The sequence below is a fragment of the Alligator mississippiensis genome, chromosome 7 (assembly GCF_030867095.1).
Source record: "Alligator mississippiensis isolate rAllMis1 chromosome 7, rAllMis1, whole genome shotgun sequence".
Taxonomy (NCBI): domain Eukaryota; kingdom Metazoa; phylum Chordata; order Crocodylia; family Alligatoridae; genus Alligator; species Alligator mississippiensis.
The window spans coordinates 29118443-29139300 of NC_081830.1; the positions used below are offsets into that span (position 1 = coordinate 29118443).

General features: G+C 40.1%; 1 protein-coding gene across 2 annotated transcripts in view; it reads left to right on the forward strand.

The window, feature by feature from the left end:
- The window catches only part of STAG1 (STAG1 cohesin complex component), a 304994-nt gene that overhangs the window by 93447 nt on the left and 190689 nt on the right, over positions 1 to 20858 (forward strand). Inside the window, exon 5 of one of the 2 annotated variants that reach the window (XM_059730741.1) lies at positions 6129 to 6225. The exons of the other annotated variant lie outside the window; for it this stretch is intronic. Coding sequence (XP_059586724.1) covers positions 6129 to 6225 — 97 coding nt within the window. The remainder of the gene's footprint in view (positions 1 to 6128; positions 6226 to 20858) is intronic. 2 annotated transcript variants of the gene reach the window in all.

Consider the following 20858-nt stretch of genomic DNA (forward strand, 5'->3'; position numbering starts at 1 on the left):
CTGCCCCACGCAGCGGAGCGCTGCCATAGCAGTGGGGACTAGGTCGGAGCTGGGGGGAAAGAAGGGGGGGAGCAGCCTCAGCCCAAAATGGTGTGGGGAGGGGGGAACAGCCCCAGCCCAAAGCGGCAGCGGGGAGTCGGAGAGTGGCTGCAGCCCTGGCCCGGGGAGGGGGCCAAATGCAGACCTCTAACCCCGCCCCCAATCAATTTGCTAATTTTAATATAATACTTTATGACCTCTTGTATAAAACAGCTTATTGAATTTCACCCATTCATGTATCAAGCCCGTAACTTTTAGCTGAACTACAGGGTGTGCGTTTTGAGAGAGACATTCAATTGTGGTTTTAAAGGATAGTGCTGGAGACTCCACCATATACCTAATATAGATTGTGCCACTGGCTTCACTGTTTTTAAAAAGGGTGCCTTATTTCTGGTGTGACTATATTATCTGTAGATTTTGATACTGAATCTTGTTTTGCCTTTGTTCCATTTAAGAATCTACTACTGCTTTACCTATGGACAGTAGTAGGGCAGGGTGGCACCTTGGAGACTAACTGGTTCACAGAAGCATGACCTTTCATAGGCAACAGCCTACTTTGTTCATAGCCTCTGGTAAAATGTGCTGATATTGTTAAAACATTATGCCTCTCTGAACCAGTTAGTCTCCAAGGCAGCGATTCTCAGCCATGGTGCTGTAGGGCCTTGGGGTGCTGAGATCCTTTTAAGGGTGTTGTGCAATATAAACACTGTTAGGTCTGCAAACACCTACATGAATCACAAGATAAACCAAGAGATTTCAAATAAGAATCTGGAGTGCCAAAAACACAATGACCTGTTGTAGTCTTTCTGAGTTCTTTGCACCAGTAAAATAGCTCTATCATTTTCCCTTTATCAAAAAGTGAGTAAAATTTAGTTTTTGAAATAGGGTACTGCTAAACTCTGGAGAAGTTATGGAGGGGTGCCTTGAACCTAAAAAGGTTGAGAACTAATGTTCTAATGTGCCCCTCTGCCCTATTTATGCCAGTCCCCTGTGTTCAGCTGTCTGACTTGTCTTTCAGCTTGCTGGCAGGCAGGGAGACAGGCATGAGTGACCAGGACTCTGTGCTGGGCACCCCTCACTATTAGTCGCACAGTGGGGATCAGAGGAGTCCTGGCATTGCAGGATGCACAATTTTGGGAGCTGGGAATAAAATTTCTCTGATCCAAGTTGTGAGGTTATATTAATGTTCACCTGGGGCCTAAGACAACATTTGCAATTATGGCAACTCCTCAGATTCCCTCAGCTTCTAAATTTTGTATCTCTAATACTTTTCTGGTACTGATGAACTATCAGACAGCATTCATAACCAAAATAACTCTTAAGAACTAGTGAGAGAAGGGTTTTTTTGAGTTTCACCTGCCAGGAACTAGCTGCAGCATTTGAAATGGAAAGGTCTTCACCTTTATGGTATCTACTGGCTCTCTTCAGTGGTTGGTTTAAAAAAAAAAAAAGTAACATTTCACACCTTTGAAATGTAAGGAATCAATATATGAACCGAGTTTACCTGTTTTTAGTCACTACTATACTGCTGGTCCAGTTTCCCTGTTCTGTAATTTTAAAAAAATCTCCTATATCCATAAGATTGGCTGTCTGTTTTTTAAGTTCCTTCTTTAGAGGAAATCCTGTCACACAGTTCTTGTGACAGACTCTCTTGTTTCCATACAATATTCTCCAGGATGGCATCTGCTTTTTTTTTTAAGTATTTCTGTCTTGACTATGTATCCCTTGTTGGAGATGCATGGATAGAACTGCTTTCTAATGCTTTCTATATTAATAGAATACCTTGGGTATCACAGAAACCTCTTTTTTTTTTTTTTTCATTTAATTCTGCTGAAAGCTGGAGCACTTGTGGCATTTCATTTATTTCAAAGTGTAGCTTGTGAAGTTTGTCCTTGCATGGACATGTCACTGTCACCTTATCCCACGGTTACTTTAATGTATCAATGGCAAATTTTAGTCTAGAGTTGCTGCTTTCTTACAAGTTGGAGGTTTTATCTTGTAAGTGTTGAAATGATCCTAAAATCTCATGTCATTGTTTCATGTGTGCACCTACATTTGCTTTGTTTTAGATGTGCAAAACTGTTTCTTGTTTTTATTATACTCTAGTTCACTAGTGATGTTAACAAGCTAGTTTAAGAAGCTGTCTTTGTCATTTTTCACTTGATGCATTTTATAGAATTCATTCTTTCCCTGTCTACATATTTTTGTACAATAATTCCTTTTTTGGAAAGCAAGTCCATGTGGCAACATACACTGCATTTTTGGCTTTTTCCATGATTTGTCCCACAGTACATGTATTATTGTCTCTTTTTCAGGTAAATGCTTTGTTTCTTGGTTTAGGCATATCAGACAGCAGAAATAGTGAAAGTTTTTGTGGCTGGTTTTTTATATATCCACTTCTGTAGCATATATTTAAAAGCATGATTAAGGTCCAGCTCTGTTTGTTACGACATACCTGCTCTGGTTTCATCATCTTTTATTGACTAAAACTGTTGTCTACAAGTTTGCCTGTAAGTGGGCCCGGTTAGAATGACATAGCATACTGTTCTCTGGCTTTGGTTTTGGTCATAAGGTTTGAAGGTATATCTCTTATAGTACTTGTTGAGCACAAAATATTTTTCTGACACATCAAAGATTTTAGTTTCATCTTTACTTACGCTGCTAGCTGTGAGTGCTGATGAATTAAGAAGTACAAGTTTCCCTCACTTTATGCTGTACACGCATTCCTGGAAAACGGCACATAACTCAAATTAGTATAAAGGGAACCCACTTTACAGTGTAACAAATAGGGATATGTTCCAAGACTTCGACTGTACTGACCCCCAGATCCATTTCTATCACTTTTACAAGACAATTTTGGTACTCGCCAACAGTAGACAGTACACAAGCAGAGGGTGGTGGTGAATGTTACCATAATAGGGATGACAACTACAGAAACGTGTCGCAGACAATGAGCGAGGAGCACAGATCCACACAGGAGACTATATTTTGGAGCGCATCACTCCCACAATACTTTGCATAAAGCAGCTGACTGCAGGCTTCCATCACACTGATCACATAAGAGTAAATTTACCACACTTATAATGAATATTTAGTATAAAAAGGGTCATCGCATAAGAGTGAATTTGTACATACAGAATCCACATAAGTGAGGGAAACCTGTAGTTCTTGTTCACTGCAGGTGTGTCTACATGAGATGGTTTACTGCATGATAGACTAATCTACTGTGCAGTAAAGCATCATCGTCTATATGTGTACACATTTACTGTGCAGTAAATTCATTTACTGAACAGTTAACAGTAAGCTAACTGCTCAGTAGATACTGTGCAGTAGTGCATGTGTAGACTTAGCAAATTTGCTCCTGGTCAGCCCCCAACACTAACGGGCCAGAGAGGATGGGGAACTCCCCTGGTCCTGGTGCTGCTCAGTTCCTGGCTTCCCCCGGGAGCTGGGAGCCAAGCAGTGCCGGGACTTGGGAGATCTCTGCTTCGCTGCCCAGCCTGGGCTGCCCAGGAACTATCCCACTTCTGGGGCAGGTCCCAGCCAGCTATGAGCTGCATAAGGATTTCCCTGCGCAGCCCAGAGCTGGCTGGGAGCTGCCCCAGATGTGGGCCCCTATATGGGGCTCCTGCTGTCACCTTCTTTCCCCCAGTCACCTCCACTGGTTCCCATGGTCTCCAGGCTCCCCATCTTTCCTCCAGCTTTTGCTTTCTGTGCCCATCTCAGAGGGTGAGGTGGTGTACCACACAGAGCTGAGGTTGGGCACATGATGCAGTGGGGGAATGGGGGTATTAAAGTAGGAGGGAAGGAAGAAAGAAATTGAAATGAATTTGTGTAAAGTGCAAGGAGGGATTTTGGAGCTGGCAACCAATAAGCAGAGGGGAAAGGATGTCAGAATCACTGCTACACCTTCTGCCATGCCCTTTGAAGTCACCCCTGCAAACAGCAGTCTCCTAGAATAGCTTAAATCTTAATTCTTTCTATAAGGAATCACTAATCAAATCTGTAGTAAATCAAAGCAAAACCCGTGAACCTATCGAACACATGCTAAAATTCTTTCATGTTGTTGTCCTTTGCCTGTGTGTTTGTATGGTGGAGGAAGTAAGTCTTCATGGCAGGCTTTGCTGTCTTCATTTGTCTGCAAATTATTTAGTGTAACTCAGAACTAATAAAGTATTTGGGCTTTATGTCTGAGTGATACTATGTTCCAGTGATCCAAGACTGGGGATCTCCATTTTTGCCAAGGACATCGACTTCTTCAGATTATTTTTTAAATAAATGTCGAATGCAAAACCAGAAAATAGTGGTTTCTTTAGAGAGTCATGTCAGGACTTCAGCATTTGTGTAGAACTTCCTTCCATGGGTTTTTCTCACAACTCTTTCCGGGGAGAATACCACAAAGTTTTCACCAAGATTTCTTCCATCGCAGAGTTACCACATAGTAGCTTTGCTTTATTTCTTGGGTGGCAAGCTTTTTAGAGAGGCAGTTGAAAAAGTGAAAGCTAAGCATTGTTTCTGTGAAAGGAAAGCAGTGTTTTTCCACCGGTCTGATGAATAAAAGAGATAATGTGGCATTTAAATGTCAGAAAATCTGCTTCTAACTCTTAATAACCTTAACCAATTCAGATTTCCTGCAGATCTGAATGTAAGGTGTGGCACATGTATCTGGAGAGTGCTTCATGCTACAGTAGACAAAAAATAAAATTGGAAACTGGATCATTGCTAGAATGTGTCAGGTGAATGCTTTTCTCTGTGTCTGTTTAGCCCTACCTTCGTGCCTCGTGTGCCTGCACTGATAGCACACCCTCTAGTGTGGCTTCCTGGGTTTGCATTCTTCACACAAAATTAATGATCTGATCATAAAGACATGCATTAGACATCTACCATTTTCAGCACTTGAAACTACTTTTTAACTTCAGCAAAAGTGAGATATCTGTGATTATTATCTCTAGGGCTGCATTTTGCAAAATGGATGAAATCTCCCACTTGGGAGGACAAAAAATGACTTATTTGGAAGAAATGTAAAAATCTCTAAATTATTCATTAGAAATTCAGCTTTAATTAAAAAAAATAGTCTTAACTTATAGTTGCAAAGAAATTGTCAAAATATAGAGTGAGTATAAGATGTTTACTTGAGCTTGCAAAGAGCCAGAAACAGGAGCTTTGTGGAATGAACTGCCACATTCATTTCAGTGAGAGATAACTCAGACATCAGTGATGATCCTCGAGATGTCTACATTGTAAAATGTTTCACTACTCATCAAAGTATGCAAGAAGGAAGAGAAGGCATTGTTAGAAAGATACACTCCAGCAATGCACAAAACTTGCAACAGGGGCGTCGCAGTTATATAAATTAAGATGGGTGGCGCTTGAACTACAGTGGGAAAACACAATCAACTTCAAAGCACAGTTGGTGTTCAGGTTAAAAAAAGTTTGGGAAACACTGATTTAGGAAAATAAATACAGGATAAAAAAGCACACTTCTTTAACAAAACAGTAAGCCAGTGAGAAAAATGATTGGTACTTTTACCATGTGTCAGAAGATGCTCTTTCTCTCAGGCCCTCCTGACTATCTAGTGTTGCAACAGACTCTTTTTTTTTTTTTCTTTAGAAGCTAAATAACCAGCTAGGCATATGTGTATAGCTAATATTATAAGATACCTGCTGTAAACAAGTACACAACTGTACAGAAGCATACAGAGAAATGTAAGTAAGTAAGTAGTATGTTATCACTAGTCTGTTGTTAAGCTGATCATTAAAAGTTGGGCAGATACTTGATGCAATAAACATGGTTTAAATCTGGCCAAGACATACTTTTAAGCACTGTGAACAGTCTAATTGAAGACTGTTTGCTTTTGTATATCTAAATATTTCTCTAATTCTAATACTAGAAAATGAAACATGAGGTGTAGTGGTTGCTCACAATATTTATTCTGTCTCTACTAGGTGAGGAAAGGTACGCAAAATTCTGAATTTATACACATAATTGTGGGAAATAAATTCTCAGTTAATAAATTACATTCAGAAAGTCATTTACCTTCCATAAAATACTTCAAAATATCTGATAAGTATTTCTTTTTTCTTGACAGTCTGTGGTGGACGACTGGATTGAATCATATAAACAAGACAGGGACATAGCACTTCTGGATTTAATCAACTTCTTTATCCAGTGTTCAGGATGTCGAGGTACAGAACTTTGGAAACAAGTGATATATGGTTCCCACTTAGGTTTATTTTATAACATATTTTAGTACAAATACTGCTACACATTTGGGAGATATCAAGTTAACATTTTCCACATATGAATGGTTCATACAAAAGCTGTAGTATTTTTGTGCACTTTTTGGAATAATTCCAGTTAAAACATATATGTCAAGAGCCTGCCCTTTTCTCTTTCCTGTCCCCTTTTAATGAGTACAAATCCTCACAGAGATTGTTATGGCTCCACACGTCAGAAAAAGAGGATACAAGAGAGTTATCAGTTAAGGTAGGTATATATTTCTCTATTACTAATTTATTGTTTCTTTTTCCTTCCAAGCCTCTCTTCTTTCCTCTCTCCCTCTCTCCCCCCCCAAACTCTTTTTCCTTCTTTTGACCAGAAGTAGTCAGTTCAGCTTTACTTTAACTTTTTCTCCCCCCCCCCCCCCTTTTAGGAATGAAGTTTTGAAAACTGAAGAAAATAAAGTCTTCTTTAAGTTTTAGCTGTCTTCAGATTAGCAGCAAAGAAGATGCATTTGGTCATAGGTTACCAATCCTGTTTCTTTCCTGAATCCTCTTTCAAGATGGCAGGGTTTTCTGCCTCACTGTCACTGTCTTCACTCCTATAAGCAAAAGAACTTGTCTAGGGTCTTACCTGCCAGTTGTTTTTTTTTTGTGACCATTTTATAGATGGCTTTCTTCATCTGATTCTCTTCAAGGGAGAAAAAGGCAAAGTTGTGTTTGCTTTACTCACCCATTAGTAGTTGGCATCAGGAAACTGTGTTATTCTTGTCGGACTCTGGAGATCTGCAGGATTTCCACATCTCCGTTCCCCTTTGCAGTTTGTCTTGGCAAATCTTTTGGTAGCTTGGAGGGAGGGAACTTTGGTTGCAGGCCATATGGTAGGATACTCTTTCTGTAATGTAGTTGTTATGGTTTAAGGTTCAAATCACTGCCCTGTGACTGAAGATTCACCAAAATGTTTTCCAAATGTGTTAGGCAGCTTGCTTTAAAAATGCTACTTCCTTGCTCAGGGATGCTCAATCCCCAGCCCATGGGGCAGATCTGGGCTGTGGCACAGTTATCTAGCCTGTGCGACTCGGCACAGGTCTGGAAATTTGGTGGTGGAGGAGAGGTGGCACCCCTCCCCTGCTGCCAAGTTTCCAGACCCATGGGGGAGACCAGGTCTCTGCGTGCTGGATCAGGGGCAGCACTGGACCTCAAGGCCCAATTTTAGTTTGGGGGGTTGGGAGGAAGTGGGCATGCAGGGTAGGGAGGGATTAATGCCAGGCCCCTGGGGCCCATTCCTGCTGTATGTGCCTTGATCTGACTTGTGAACCAGCTATGTAACTCATCTGGACCAAGGGGCTAAAAGGTGGAGCACCACTGTTCTTGCTGCTTTATTCCCTCTCTCCTCCTCCTGGCTCCCCGCTTAACATTCCCTGGCAGAGGAAGCAGTGATTTTTTTATTTATTTATTTTTTAGAGACTCGAGGCTCCAGTGAGTGTTACAGGCTAAGCAATACCAGTACAGGCAGTCCTCGACATACAGCGTTTCGAGTTACATTTTGCACTTACAAAGTTTATACATTGACAGCCGGTTTCAACTTTCTGATGTTAATTTCTACTTTACAACGCTTGATCTGATGTGGCGCCATGCCAGCGAACAGGTCGCTGTGTCACTCATCTCCCTGGAGAACATCTGTCCAAACTTCCTTGGACACTTTCTTTAAGAAAGCAGGCAAGACTCCAGAAAAACCTGTAGCCAAGACTCCTGAGAAGATTTCAGTCAAGAACCCTTCAAAAAGTCCAGCAAAGTCACCTCAAAGAAGTCCTTCCAAATCAATATGATTGCTATTTACAATATAAATACATTAATGTAGCTATATTACTGGTTTATTTTTGGTGAAAACAGGGTATCAAGCCTTGGTTCAAGAACGAATCCCCCATTTATAACATTGTTTCCTATAGGAAAATCGGTTCCGAGTTGCAACGTTTCAACTTAAAACGCTGTTTTCAGGAACCAATTGTGTTGTAAGTCCGAGGACTGCTTGTACATAGAGCTGGAACAGTCATCCTCCTGGAAAGGCTTTGTGTCATCACTGCCTGATAATCGCAGTGCTGCAGGTGTCTGACGTCAGTTTATTCCATACAGAAACCTTGCTTCTCCCCATTTTACTTTTAAGATGGCTGCTGCTTCTCATTTTTCTCAGTACTTTTCTGTCTGGTACTCAAGAAGTATATCAGATTCCGCCTAGCCTCCAATCTAGAGGTTTATTTAAGTGGTAGAAAAAGGGTCTCTAGCAGCAGTTAACACACTAAGGGGATGTTTGGCAAGCAGCCTTCTTTTCCACTAATATGCGTATTTTCTAAAAGGAGAAAGGGTGTTTTCTTCTCCTTTTCCCTTAATTTAATGTCTAATACTGCATGTGATGGACTAGAAATCTTGTGTGGAAGAGTAGAATTGGCAGTTCGTAAACTCAAGGCGAAAGTCTTGCTCAGGCTTTAACTGCCTCCAGATTAGCAGCAAAGACGGCTTTTTGGAACCAGTACATCAATACTGCCATTTTCTCTAAGCCTCTTTGCAGATGGCAGAGATTGCTGCTCTTTCTTCCTACCATGAACATGACAGCCTTTCTAGGATCATACTGTATTTTCTTTTCCCCTACAAGACTTAACTAAATCTGAATATTCTGGTTTGTTTCTGTGTCTGGCAAAGATATTCTTGCATCCTCTCATCTTTTAATAACTCTTTAAGAAGTCAAATTGGTTGCTTTATGTATCTGCAGTCTGTTTTGCAGAGAATTGTAGTTTACACTGGAATTATGACTTTTAGGATTTTTCTGCTCTTCTTCCACACTGGATCTTAATATTTCTTCCCATTCATGGTTTACTTTGGGCCGCATAGATTTATGAACCTAATTTGGGGGGAGATTTCCTATGGTGACCCTACATTTGATGTGTCTTGCCTAATGCAGGGGTGTCCAGATACGATCCATGGGTCAGATTTGGTCCAAAGAGCCATGCCATCCAGGCCCATTGCTGCCCCTGGGTCCAAGATGACCCACACGCCCCTGTAACAGCCCTTGTGCAGGCACTGGGACATGCTGCACACAGTTCCTGCTCTGGCCTTTCTGGGATCTTTGCTGCACATAATACCTACCCTTGATGGTCCAGGACCTCCACTGCCATGGGGCCAGATGAGCTTGACACTCCTAGTCTAATGATTGTAGTTATCAATGACTCAGTCTTCTAATAGCTTTATTCCTTACCACTTCTGAAAGAACAAACAATAATGTAAGAATTTTTTAAAATTCCTTGAAGGCAGCTGTTACAGAGAATATGTAAATATTACTTTATTTTCCCATATAATTGATTTTTAAATTTTCCATGGGACTCTGTCACAACAATGTTTTCGTGTTTAAGTCCTCTGTACATTGGGTTTTGGTAAAAGTTCTAGCACCCATCCAGCAGCTGAAGTTTTAAAAATTAACTCCACGGCATATAAGGTCCACTGATTTATTGTTAATGGACATAAACTTGGTGCATTCAGTAGTTCAGCTGGTGTGTTGTGAAGTCAATCCATCATTCCAAGGTTCACCAACTGCTTCATGATATTAATTGATGATTGGCTAACTTGCATCAAAACCTTTGCAAATAGCAATTTGTATCTCTTAATGGTGGGTAACTGATAACTTTTCAAATAATGGAAAAAAATTTATCATTCAGTTTTTTTTATGGATTAATATTTTGAGTCTGATTATTGAATAAATAGTAACCAGTTTTCCAAGTATCTGTTTGTCCTCTATTTACTTTGCTGGAAACCATGTTTTATCAACTAATTCAGCTATAACTTCAATTTTTTTTTAATTGATATAAAGTAGTGTCTGCTAGCAGATAAGATTCTTTTTTCTTTTGAGTGGATGTTTTTGCTAGGAAATACAAGAAAAATTATATTGATTGTTGGTGATAAATGACTAACACTTTATCAGTAATTGGATTACATCCAATATATATACATACAATCACCTCTTTTTCTAATTTCTCTAACAATTTCCTCCCCTCTGTCTATATATCTTCTATAAAAAATTAAGTGGGTAAAGCATCCAGTAGTATCTCAAAAAATTTAAAGTAATTGCTTCTATTTAATTTAAGTATCCTATACTAAAGAGCTTTTCTAGAAAAATCAGGAATATAGTCCTGAACGGGAGTATTACCGTTTGAAAGTGGGCCAATTAAAATAGGCTTTGGTTTCTTAAAAAAACCCCAAAAAATGAAAAGTAGGAAAGTTTCCTTAGTAAACACCTAGTCAGATCTGTTTCCTGCAGCGTTTTGAATATTGAAGGTAGTATTAGCATGTGTTGTAGCTATGATGGTCCAGGAAAAATGCAAGAGGCAAGGATTTTGGGGGCTAATAGCTTCTATTGAACTAACTCTGTAATTGGGATAAAGTTAGGCAGGGTTTCAAATGCAAAGCATTCTTCTTCAGTAACCTGAAGAATGCTTTGCATTTAAAAAATTCTTGCATTTGAATATTTAAAGCACTCTGGTTGATATAATCCCCATCTTCCAGAATCTGTTTAATCCCCATCTTCCAGAATCTGTTTTAAGATTTTATGTTGAGAACTTTTGAATTTAGATGAAGACAATTAAAAAATAAATTTAAAAAATTGTATGTGGTACTGAAAACGTCTCTTTAAATTCTGTGCCTTGATCTTCAGCAATGAAGATACAGGGCATATTACAGGCAGAATGTAGACAAATCACATCTAGGATTTTTCCAGTTTCAAGAGATACTGTTACTTTTCCGTTAACACTCCTGCTTCACTCAGAGCAGTGTACAGAAAGGTAACATCTATGAAACTGTCCTGCAGGCTCTCACTTAGTGAAGGCCACAGGACAAAAGTCAAACATCCCTTTAGCTCTCCTGAAAAAGTTTGGAGGAAACCTAGGAGCGAGAGCATCCGTAAGTTTTCCCTAAAGCAGAAACAAAGTTAGTGGCAGAGGCAGTCTCTTGAGCGGAGACAAACCAGCACACCCAACTCATTAAAAGGGGAGAAAAACTTGTTTGTAAGGAAGAAGTTCTCTCCGAGCACTCGAAAAGGATCTTAGGGAGGATCTTAAGGATCTCAAGGAGGTTTTTCAAAAACAGCTTAAGTTTTTTAGGTCCCTCCGCATTCATGCCCCCGCTCCTTTGAGGAATGATGGCATCCGGCCCTTGGTGTTCCATTTACCAAAGTTGATTGATTTTTTTTTTTTTTGTAAGATTTTTTTTGTTGCCAGCAGTGACCTCTTTTAGGCTTTTCTGTTTAATATAGTTGATTTGTGCCTCAACATTCCAAAAGCATTTTTTTTTGATGGAGGTCATTTCCGGGGAGGAGATAGAGGTGGGAGAAAGTAGCTTTCTTCCATTTCATGACAAGGTTTTTGTCATAGTGCTGCTAGCAGTATGGAGGAAACCTTAGCAGGTTGTGGTTCTCAGAAGAAATGTGTTTAGATGAAAAAAACCTTTCAGGGAGCAAGCTTATTTTTTCATTCTATCCAAGGAAGAGCTTCTGGCATCCTTTTATCTATTCTCCCAATGGATCAAATGTTATATCCAGGAAACTTACAAAGATACAGAGGTTCTCTGTCCATGGAGCCTAAGAAACCACTTCAGTAGAACTGTGGCTGCCTCATGGAAAGGGAGATGAAGCATCAGTGGACAACTGTTGCAAGCATCCTCTGAACTTTTTTTCCAGTGCACATGCTAGTATATGTATATGTAGCCTTTGTCCATAGGTATGTAGAACAGGGCTTTGGTTAGGAGCCCCCCTCTTGGTGGGTGGGTGGGTGTGTGTGTTAAGGGGTCAGAGATGTGTAGGTTGTAGTTGTGTTGGTCTAAGGACATAGGCAGACAAGGTTCTTTGGGTGAATCTGATATCTTTTATTAGACCAACTTAAATAGTTGGAAAAAGAAATTTCAAACTATTTAAGTTAGTCCAAAGATATCAGATTCACCCAAAGAACCTTGTCTCCTTAACGGGTCAGAGGTTTTCATTCCCTTCTCCTTACTTTCTCCCGCCTCTATCTCCACCACAGAAAGCAAATGAACCAGCAAACAAGAATGAAATTTACCTTCTAGCTTTCAAAATATTTTAAATGCTTTTTTTATAATCACAATATTTAATAAATATTTTATTTTCCCATTTAGTACCATTTCTGCAAAGAAACAAGTGGTAGATGCTGAGTTTACTGCAGGTTAATTGTTTGGCTTGGGAAGTTTCTATATTGTGGAGGAAATAGGGGAACTGAGATTTGTACCTGTCTTGTTCAGCAGCTCCTTTGTTTCCTTGCTGCTTGTTGAATGGAGTAATATCACTCTGTCTGAATTTGTACTGTTCAGGAGGGGAGGAGGATAATGTGACGCATATAATTTCTTGTAAGCCAGCTTTTTTATGTGTTACTCAAAACTGTTGTTCAAAGATCCTGCCAAGTATGTAATACATTTTCACTCAAATTACATGTGCGAAATATCCATTATGCAAGACTTTTGCTTCAGACATTAAATTTAGTATTTTGAACAAATAAGAAATGTATGATCTATTGAATTCAAGTTTGTGTATATAATGCACATAAATTATGATTTGGTTTGCCTTCAAATCTGTGTTTCATTTTGTATGTATGGGGAAGGAGAGTTGAAAACTAAATAGGCACTTCTCTGCTTAGGTATATGTGCTGAAAATCACAATAATAACAATTTCAAAAGTTTATTATAGTATTTACATTCTTACAATGCAAAAATGTAATTACTTTTCAATGCCTTTTTGAGATAGGTAAATAAATCTTATGCCTATTTAAATATGCGAATATTTCATGTGAATGAAAAATACTGATTTTTTCATAGATAGCTAGGGGCTGGAAGGGACCTTGCAGATCATCGGGTCCAGCCCCTCAGCTCTAGGCAGGATGACAATTGAGGTGACTGTCTAGTCTTCTCTTGAAAACCTCCAGGGTAGGTGACTGCACCACCTCTGGAGGGAGTTTGTTCCACAGTTTGGACACCCTGACTGAAGGAGTTTTTCATGGTATTAAGCCTGAAGTGGCCTTCCAGGAGTTTATATCCATTGGTACTGGTCTTCCCCAGGGGTGCCCTATGTCGAGAATCAGAGCAGCCGCCGGCAGCTGCGTCCTGACTCTCACTGGAGGGTTTAGATTTTTACTTGACAGGTGGGTAATTAATGGATGGAGTGAAATTAACCAGGCACAGATGCGTGTTGGTTGCAGGAGATTGTTTACTTACGTCGCCCAGATAGTGACGTGCAACGCAGGCTGAGCCTTTGTTCCGTTACAGTTGCTTCGGTTACAGTCGAACGTACGAGGTCGAGGTCGGGTTACAGTTAAGCGATGACGAACGAGGCCGGAATGAGCTATCGTGCCTGCAGGGCTTTACTACATCAAGATTAACGGTGACGGGGAGTCATTAGTGGTTGATCAGTCCACTAATTCACTCTGGTGTTGGGCTCAGGTTTCTCCTCAGAGATTTCCCCAGAGTTCTCCGACTTGGGCGGAAGCTGCTAAACTATTTATAGACAGAGGTATCTAATGGAGGTATCCAATGATGAACTGCTAAGTGGAATCTTTAATTTTTTGGCAAAGCAGCAGTTCTTTGTGTTATCAGGTTACAAGGTAGTGGGTCAGGTTTCCTGCCTGTTACATATGAGGTTACGTGTGAGGGGCCTAAGCTTGTTTCTTGACCAATTATATACAGTTTTCGCTCGGATTTTATTTCAGCTGACCAATTACTTATAGTTTTCCCTCCGGGTTTTGTTTCAGGAGTTTCTGGCAAGGATTTCTTTTAACCCTTAGTTGACTACTGTGAGCAAAATGAGGATGGTCTGAATGGTATCTCTTGCTAGTGGCATGGGCACTGTTTAATTGGGTTGTGACACCCTAGTGAACAGTTGTTCACCAAGCTCCTGATGCACTCCTCTGATATAGCAGTAATGATGACTTGATGTCCAACAATGGATAAAGCCAGGCTTAAATTCAGAATTTCCCAACTTCCAGATTTACCTTGTAGTCATTGCTACACAGTGCTCATCTTGAAGTTTAATGTCAGCAAAGTTCAGATAGGTAGTGAGATGCATGTTTTTAAGACTCTGGGAAATGTGGAACATGGTAAATAGGAAGTAGCAAATTCTGTGTGTCAGTCCTGAAGTCAGGATAGAGCAGGTTATTTTTTGTCAGAATGCTTTATTAAAAAATAAAATCGTTATAAGAAACATTCTTTTTTTATTACATTTTGTGATCATAAATTTAAAAAATACTTTTGCTTAATTTTGAATAGAAATATTTGCTTTGGTTTTCAAGGACTGCAAAAAAAAATGTTGGTTCTAACTTATTCCTTTATTGCCATGAAACATCTTCCATGTTACACCTCTCTTTGTCCTCCCCCCTCCTTCCCCCCCCCCCCTTTTTCTCCTTTTTCCATTCTGTTACTTCAAAAATTCTTAAATATATGAAAATTTATAGGGACAAAATTGCACAGCTTTTCTTTCTTTTTTCTTCTTTCAATTTTGCCTGTTTGTTTGAAGAAAAATGGAAATTTTGAAAAACTAGATGATGAACCAAAATTGTATTAAAAATAACTAAAATGAAAATAGTTTCTTATTTTAAAAATTCTGCAGTAATTAAACGAAATTTGAGTGTTTTTCATTCTGAATCATGCCCAGGAAATAGTTCATTTTCCCCTAACTACGTCTAAATCAAGATGACTGGCTTTCTAAAAATGCCCTTTACTTCTACCACAAGATGTTGGACTAGATGGAGAAATCACTAGGTGGAATCCTTAATGTCAGTTACACAGGAGGCCAGAGTATATGATCTACCATCTTAAAATCTTGGAGAGAAATGCTTATCTTATAGAAGTCCATACTAAAACCACTGTTGAGTTAAAGCTACAATTTCTCCCATTTATAACAGGAGTCACAGTAATCCTAGCCCCTGAAGATTTCTCTAAGTGTTAAGGGATCTGAAATTGTTAATATCCATACTATTTTAATGGGCCAAATATTCACCTGGTATGAATTGGTAGCCATATTCTGTTTTTAATTTTTTTTTAATTCTTGTTTGAATATTATTAAGTTAAAATGTGTCATTTTATTAAGTCATTAAAACTTTTATAGTTCTTAGCAATAAATATCAGACATATTCTGTGAAGGGGTGCCAAAACATGTTTTGAATCATGATCTGAATGTTGGTTCTGTCAGGGTATTCAGTCTACAACAGACTTCCCACTGATCGAAAAACACACACTGCTTGAAGATTGGAAGTAAAGTCTGATCCTTAATGTACTAATTATTAAAAACTCAGTGGTTAGTAAAGCTGCCAGTTGGTATCAGTCATTGGGGGGGAAATTGCACAAAAGCTATTTAGTACCCCTGCTTATTTTTTTTTGGATTTGTTAGATTAAGTGTGTATCAGTTTTGGAGACTGTTTATTAGGCATATAGCTTCACGGTTAAATTATTTTAAAATCAAGCTCGTACCAAAGCATTATCATTAACCTCAAGTGCCAATCCCCCATTGAAAAGAAAGTAAACGAGATCTGTTTCAGGTTTGTTGACTAAGTATACATTTATATCAGCTAAAGTTGTTTCAGATTTGGAAGTCTGTTCATCTATATTTGGAAACGGGTAAATACCTTAAGAAGCTGGGAGGTGGATTGGATTTAAGGGCATTTATACACATACCTTTTCATCCTGCAATACGCAGGAGATCTGGCAATTAACCAAGTTTGCTCCACATGTGAGCTGATGCACACTGTGCTGCGGCACATGCAGTTGTATAAGTGGCAAAATGCACATCACTGCTGAGAAAATGGAGGTGGTGCGCTCCAATGTGTTTTAGTTCAAAAGCATGCTGCAGCCATTTTCTCAGTGCTGACATGCATTTTGCTACTCATACAACTGCAGGCGCTGCAGCACCGGGCACTTTTAAAAGCACCTGGTGCTGTGACGCAAGCACATATACAAATGTCCTTAGATACCGCTGCTCTAGGAATGTCCCTTACCCTGCTTTTTAGGTAGTCTTATTGCTTGTCCTAATCTTCAGGCATCTTTAATATAATTGTCGGTATGATATAGAACAGTGGTTTTCAACCAGAGATCTTTTTCAGGGTGCAGCACAAATCAGTGCTGTTAGGTGTGCAAGTGTCTACATATGATTCACAAGATGAACTCAGAGGTTTCAAATAGGAATCCCTGATGTCAAAAACATTTATGAAATGTTGTAGTCTTTCTGAATTCTTTGTGACAAGAATTGCTCTATTATTTTTCTGTAGTCAAAAAAAGATTAAAAGCTAAGAGCTGGCATTTTCCAAGGAGTGTCTTGAGTATAAGAATGTTGAGACCCACTGACATGGAAGATAAAACCAGCTGCTTCCAGGAAACCAAAAAAACCCCCTAAGATAAGAAGTAATCAGAACGTGATCACACCCAAATAAGCACCCCATCAATATCTTACTATGCCAGAGGTCAGCATGCAGCCTGCAGAGCCAGGGGACTTTGGCAGATTTCCTTGGCGGAAGAGGAGAGGGCCTTTGCCTGTACTGCAGCTGGGCAGTGGAGGAGACACATAAGTGGCCAGGTCTCATCTCAGACTGGAGCTGGGTCATTATGGCCTGCTGCTAGAAAATGTTGCTAACTGCTTATACTCTAACCACAAGTACTAGTCCTCATTACTTTCCAACTGGTTCTAACACTTTGATAAAAAAAATAGTCTTTGCTGAAGTGCAGCAGAGTCATGGTATTTCAGACCAAGAATAGGCGGTGAATTCCAGAAGTGATGACCCCTCAACAGAAAACACCCAGCTGGTAGTTCTCTGTCTTGCGCTACAGAGACCATAGGTTTACTTTACTTGTGAAGTTATGATGAGCAGCAGAGTGCATTGCAGTAATATGCTGTTGAATGTGAGAAAGGCCATGGGTTTTTGTAAAATGATCTGCATCTTAAATGTAACAGTTGGAATCTATGGATAAAAACAAGATGTACCAAAAATATTTCTGGCATACTGTTCCTATATGATCAGCCAGCAGTACCTGGGTGGTATCGAGTTTGGAAACAGTTATTAAAAGATGGGTATATATCCTCAATTAAAGAGGCACATAAAGTCCTTCATGCAGACTCTGTATGTATGCACCAGCATGATGGCATCACCACAGTTTCCTGCTGAGCAGCAGCCAACTAGCTTTTATCTATTCCTTAGTCTCTACTAAACACTTGATAAGGTTTTTTGGGACTATCAGGAACAATTGTATTACAGAAATAAATCCAGTGTTGTCACCAGATAGAAATACCTTGCCATACGCCACCACACTAACTCTTCATATTTCCCAATGTACTTTTTGAACAAGGGATAAGATTGAATGTGTCCTGGAATCCTGCAGGTCAAAGAGAATCTATCCAAAACTATTTTCAGTCCTTTTTGGGATTAGAATTTACTAAAAAGGGGTGCTTTTTGGTTTGGTTTCAGTTATATCAATAAAATCTTCTCAATCATATGAAGATTTACATGCTGAATGATTGTCAGGTGTAATTTAAAGAGAAAGTTGGTAATTGGGAGATGGTCCTTCAGTTAAGTAGTCAGTAAATTAAAGAGATTAGACAAAGGGTCTGCAAAGGTTTCTGCTGTTACACAATTACAGTCTTTGGTTAGTTCTTCTCATTCGTATATGCCTGTATTTATTGAACCTAGTGATCACTACAGCCAATACCAAATTTTGTGGGGGTTTTATTAGTGATCCTCAGCATACCATTCTTGACAAAGTTGAATTTCTGTCCTACCTAAATAAGGGATTGATAATTTCCAACAGACCTGTACACAGTTCTAACCCGATGGTCTTCATCAAATGGGAAATGCCATCCATAGCACAGAAGGTTCCTTCTGTCAATTAACAACACTGAGCTGAACTCCAGCTTAGCAGAGATGATGTTTGTTCCCTCCATATATTTTATAGCATCCACAAAATCAGGCATTTCATTCCAAGTCTGATTGTATCCAGTGACTTATCAAAATGCTTCTTCACAGAGGTGAGGTCATATCATTTATAAAATATAAACAAGTCTGAATATTATGTTCTCTGCTACTTTCCCCATTTACAAATTTAGCAAGCACCATCTATGTTGAACACTTCTTCACTTTCCATGTAGCCATGAAATAAGCTTTAAAATATGTTGATGACCAACCTGATCTCCTTCTATGACCAGGTATACATCACCTGGACAAAGGAGAAGAGGTGGATCTCATATTCTTGGACTACAAGAAAGCCTTTGACCTGGTGTCCCATGATGTCCTTGTGGAAAAATTGGGGAATTGTGGCCTAGACAATTTCACAGTCCAGTGGCTGGGGAACAGGCTCTGTGGACGGGCCCAGAGAGTGATAGTTGATGGAACCAACTCAACTTGGCACACTGTAACCAGTGGCATCCCCCAGGGCTCTGTTCTCAGACCTGTACTCTTTAATGTATTTATAAATGATCTGGACTCAGGTGTTACAAGCGGACTGGCTAAGTCTGCTGATGATACCAAACTATGGGGAAGTACAGCCACCCCAGAGGATAGGCTGGCAATCCAAGCCAACGTCAATAGACTTACAAGGTGGGCAGACTTGATGGCATTCAACATCGAGAAATGTAAGGTGCTCCACCTTGGGAGAAAGGAACCCACACCACATTTATAGGCTCGGCAGTGCTATGCTAGCTAGTATTGTGTCCGAAAAAGACTTGGGGGTCATGACTGACCAGAAGATGAACATGAGCCACCCATGCGACGCTGCAGCTGGCAAAGCAAACAACTCTGGCCTGCATCTTCCGATGCATCTCAAACAAGATGTGGGAAGTCATCTTCCCACTTTAATCGGCCTTGGTGAGATCACAGCTGGAATACTGTGTCCAGTTTGGGCTCCACAATTCAGAAAGAATGTGGAGAAGCTCAAGGGAGTCCAGAGGAGAGCCACGCAAATTATTAGAGGACAAGAGGGCAGGCCTTATGAGTAGAGGCTGAGACATGGGACACCTGGCCTGGAAAAGCATAGGCTCAGAGGTGACTTGGTGGCAACCTGTAAGTATATAAGGGGTGTGTACTGGGAACTCGGAAAACCTGCCTGTTCATCAGAGCACCCCATGGAAAGACTAGGTCCAGCAGTCACGAACTCTTGGAAGATTGTTTTAGGCTGGACATAAGGAAAAACTTTACTGTCCAAGTCCCCAGAGCCTGAAATAAACTCCCACCATTTTAATAAACTCCCACCATTCCATTTTCCAAGGAGTGTCTTGAGTATAAGAATGTTGAGACCCCACCTTGGAATCTGGATTCCTTTAAAAAACACTTGGATGCCTATCTTGTTGAGATCATTTGACCCCTGCTGACTGCCTGCCGCAGGGGACTGGACCCAATGATCTTGAGAGGTCCCTTCCAGCCCTAATGTCTAATGTCTGTGATGCAATCTGATAAATTCAAATACCAGGCATATTCCCTCAATCTTCAGTTGTTGCAGGGTCACTTTTAAAATGTGGTAATCTTTGAAGGCAAAGCTGGGAAAGAGAATACAGGACAATAGCAGTAAAATTTGAAAGAAAAAGGCCAAAAATAAATAGGTTTTTTGGAAGGGCATTATTTTCCTCAAACTCTGGAAATGCTCAGAGTCCAATAATTTCAAAGGACAGACTATCAAAAAAGTTTCTATGCTCTAGTTTCAAATCATGGGAGGTCATGAGAAGCTTGTGGCATGAGTGTAGGGATTTTTTGGTTTTTTATTTTTGTTTTTTTTTTACTCATTTCCAACCAAATCAGGGAATCAAGAATTTTATATGGCCAGCTTTATGAAGTGAGCCAGGAACCGTCCTAGATAATTCCATGGCAAGTGATGCTGGCCCTAAATCCTGAAACAGAACTGACAAGAAAACAAAATAAAATGAGAAAGGCTGAACATAAATTTCAGTAACAACTAGCTAGAGGTACAAGAGCAAGTAGCAAGGAATTTTGTTGGAAAATTGGAAACAGGACACCTGAAAGAGTTGTAAGAGAACTGAGAGAACAGTTAATGAAGGTAAGGACATCGCAGACAAGATAAACAATTTATTTATATTGCTTTTCACATAAAAGAATGTTGGGTGGGTAAATACCACTTTACTCGGGGGTATCAAACTCACTTGCTGTCCCAGGCTGATGGGTCTTTCTGTGGACCAGACCATGGGGCTGTTTGTGGATCAGGTCCAGCCTGCGGCATGGAGTGGTGGTGGCCAGCACCTCAGCAACAGAGCAAGTGGGGTGGTGGCAGTGGAAGTAGGGCAAGCAGTGTTGGGCCAGGCAGCCTCAGGGGTCAGCAAGGATTGTATAGTCCTCACTTGCCCACCCCCCACCCTGGCTGCTGTTCCCTATGTCTACTGGGGCTCCAGATCCTTCAGCAGGCCGTGCCTCCAAATTCCCTGGCCCACTGGTAGCCCAGCAGCCTGGATCAAACAGTTTCACAGGCTAAATCCATCCCTGTCTTAATTGAACAAGAAAAGGGATAATGAACTTCAGTGTTTGGAAGCTGGAGAAATTGTGGTGTGTGTGCACGCACACATGCGCACAGGTTTT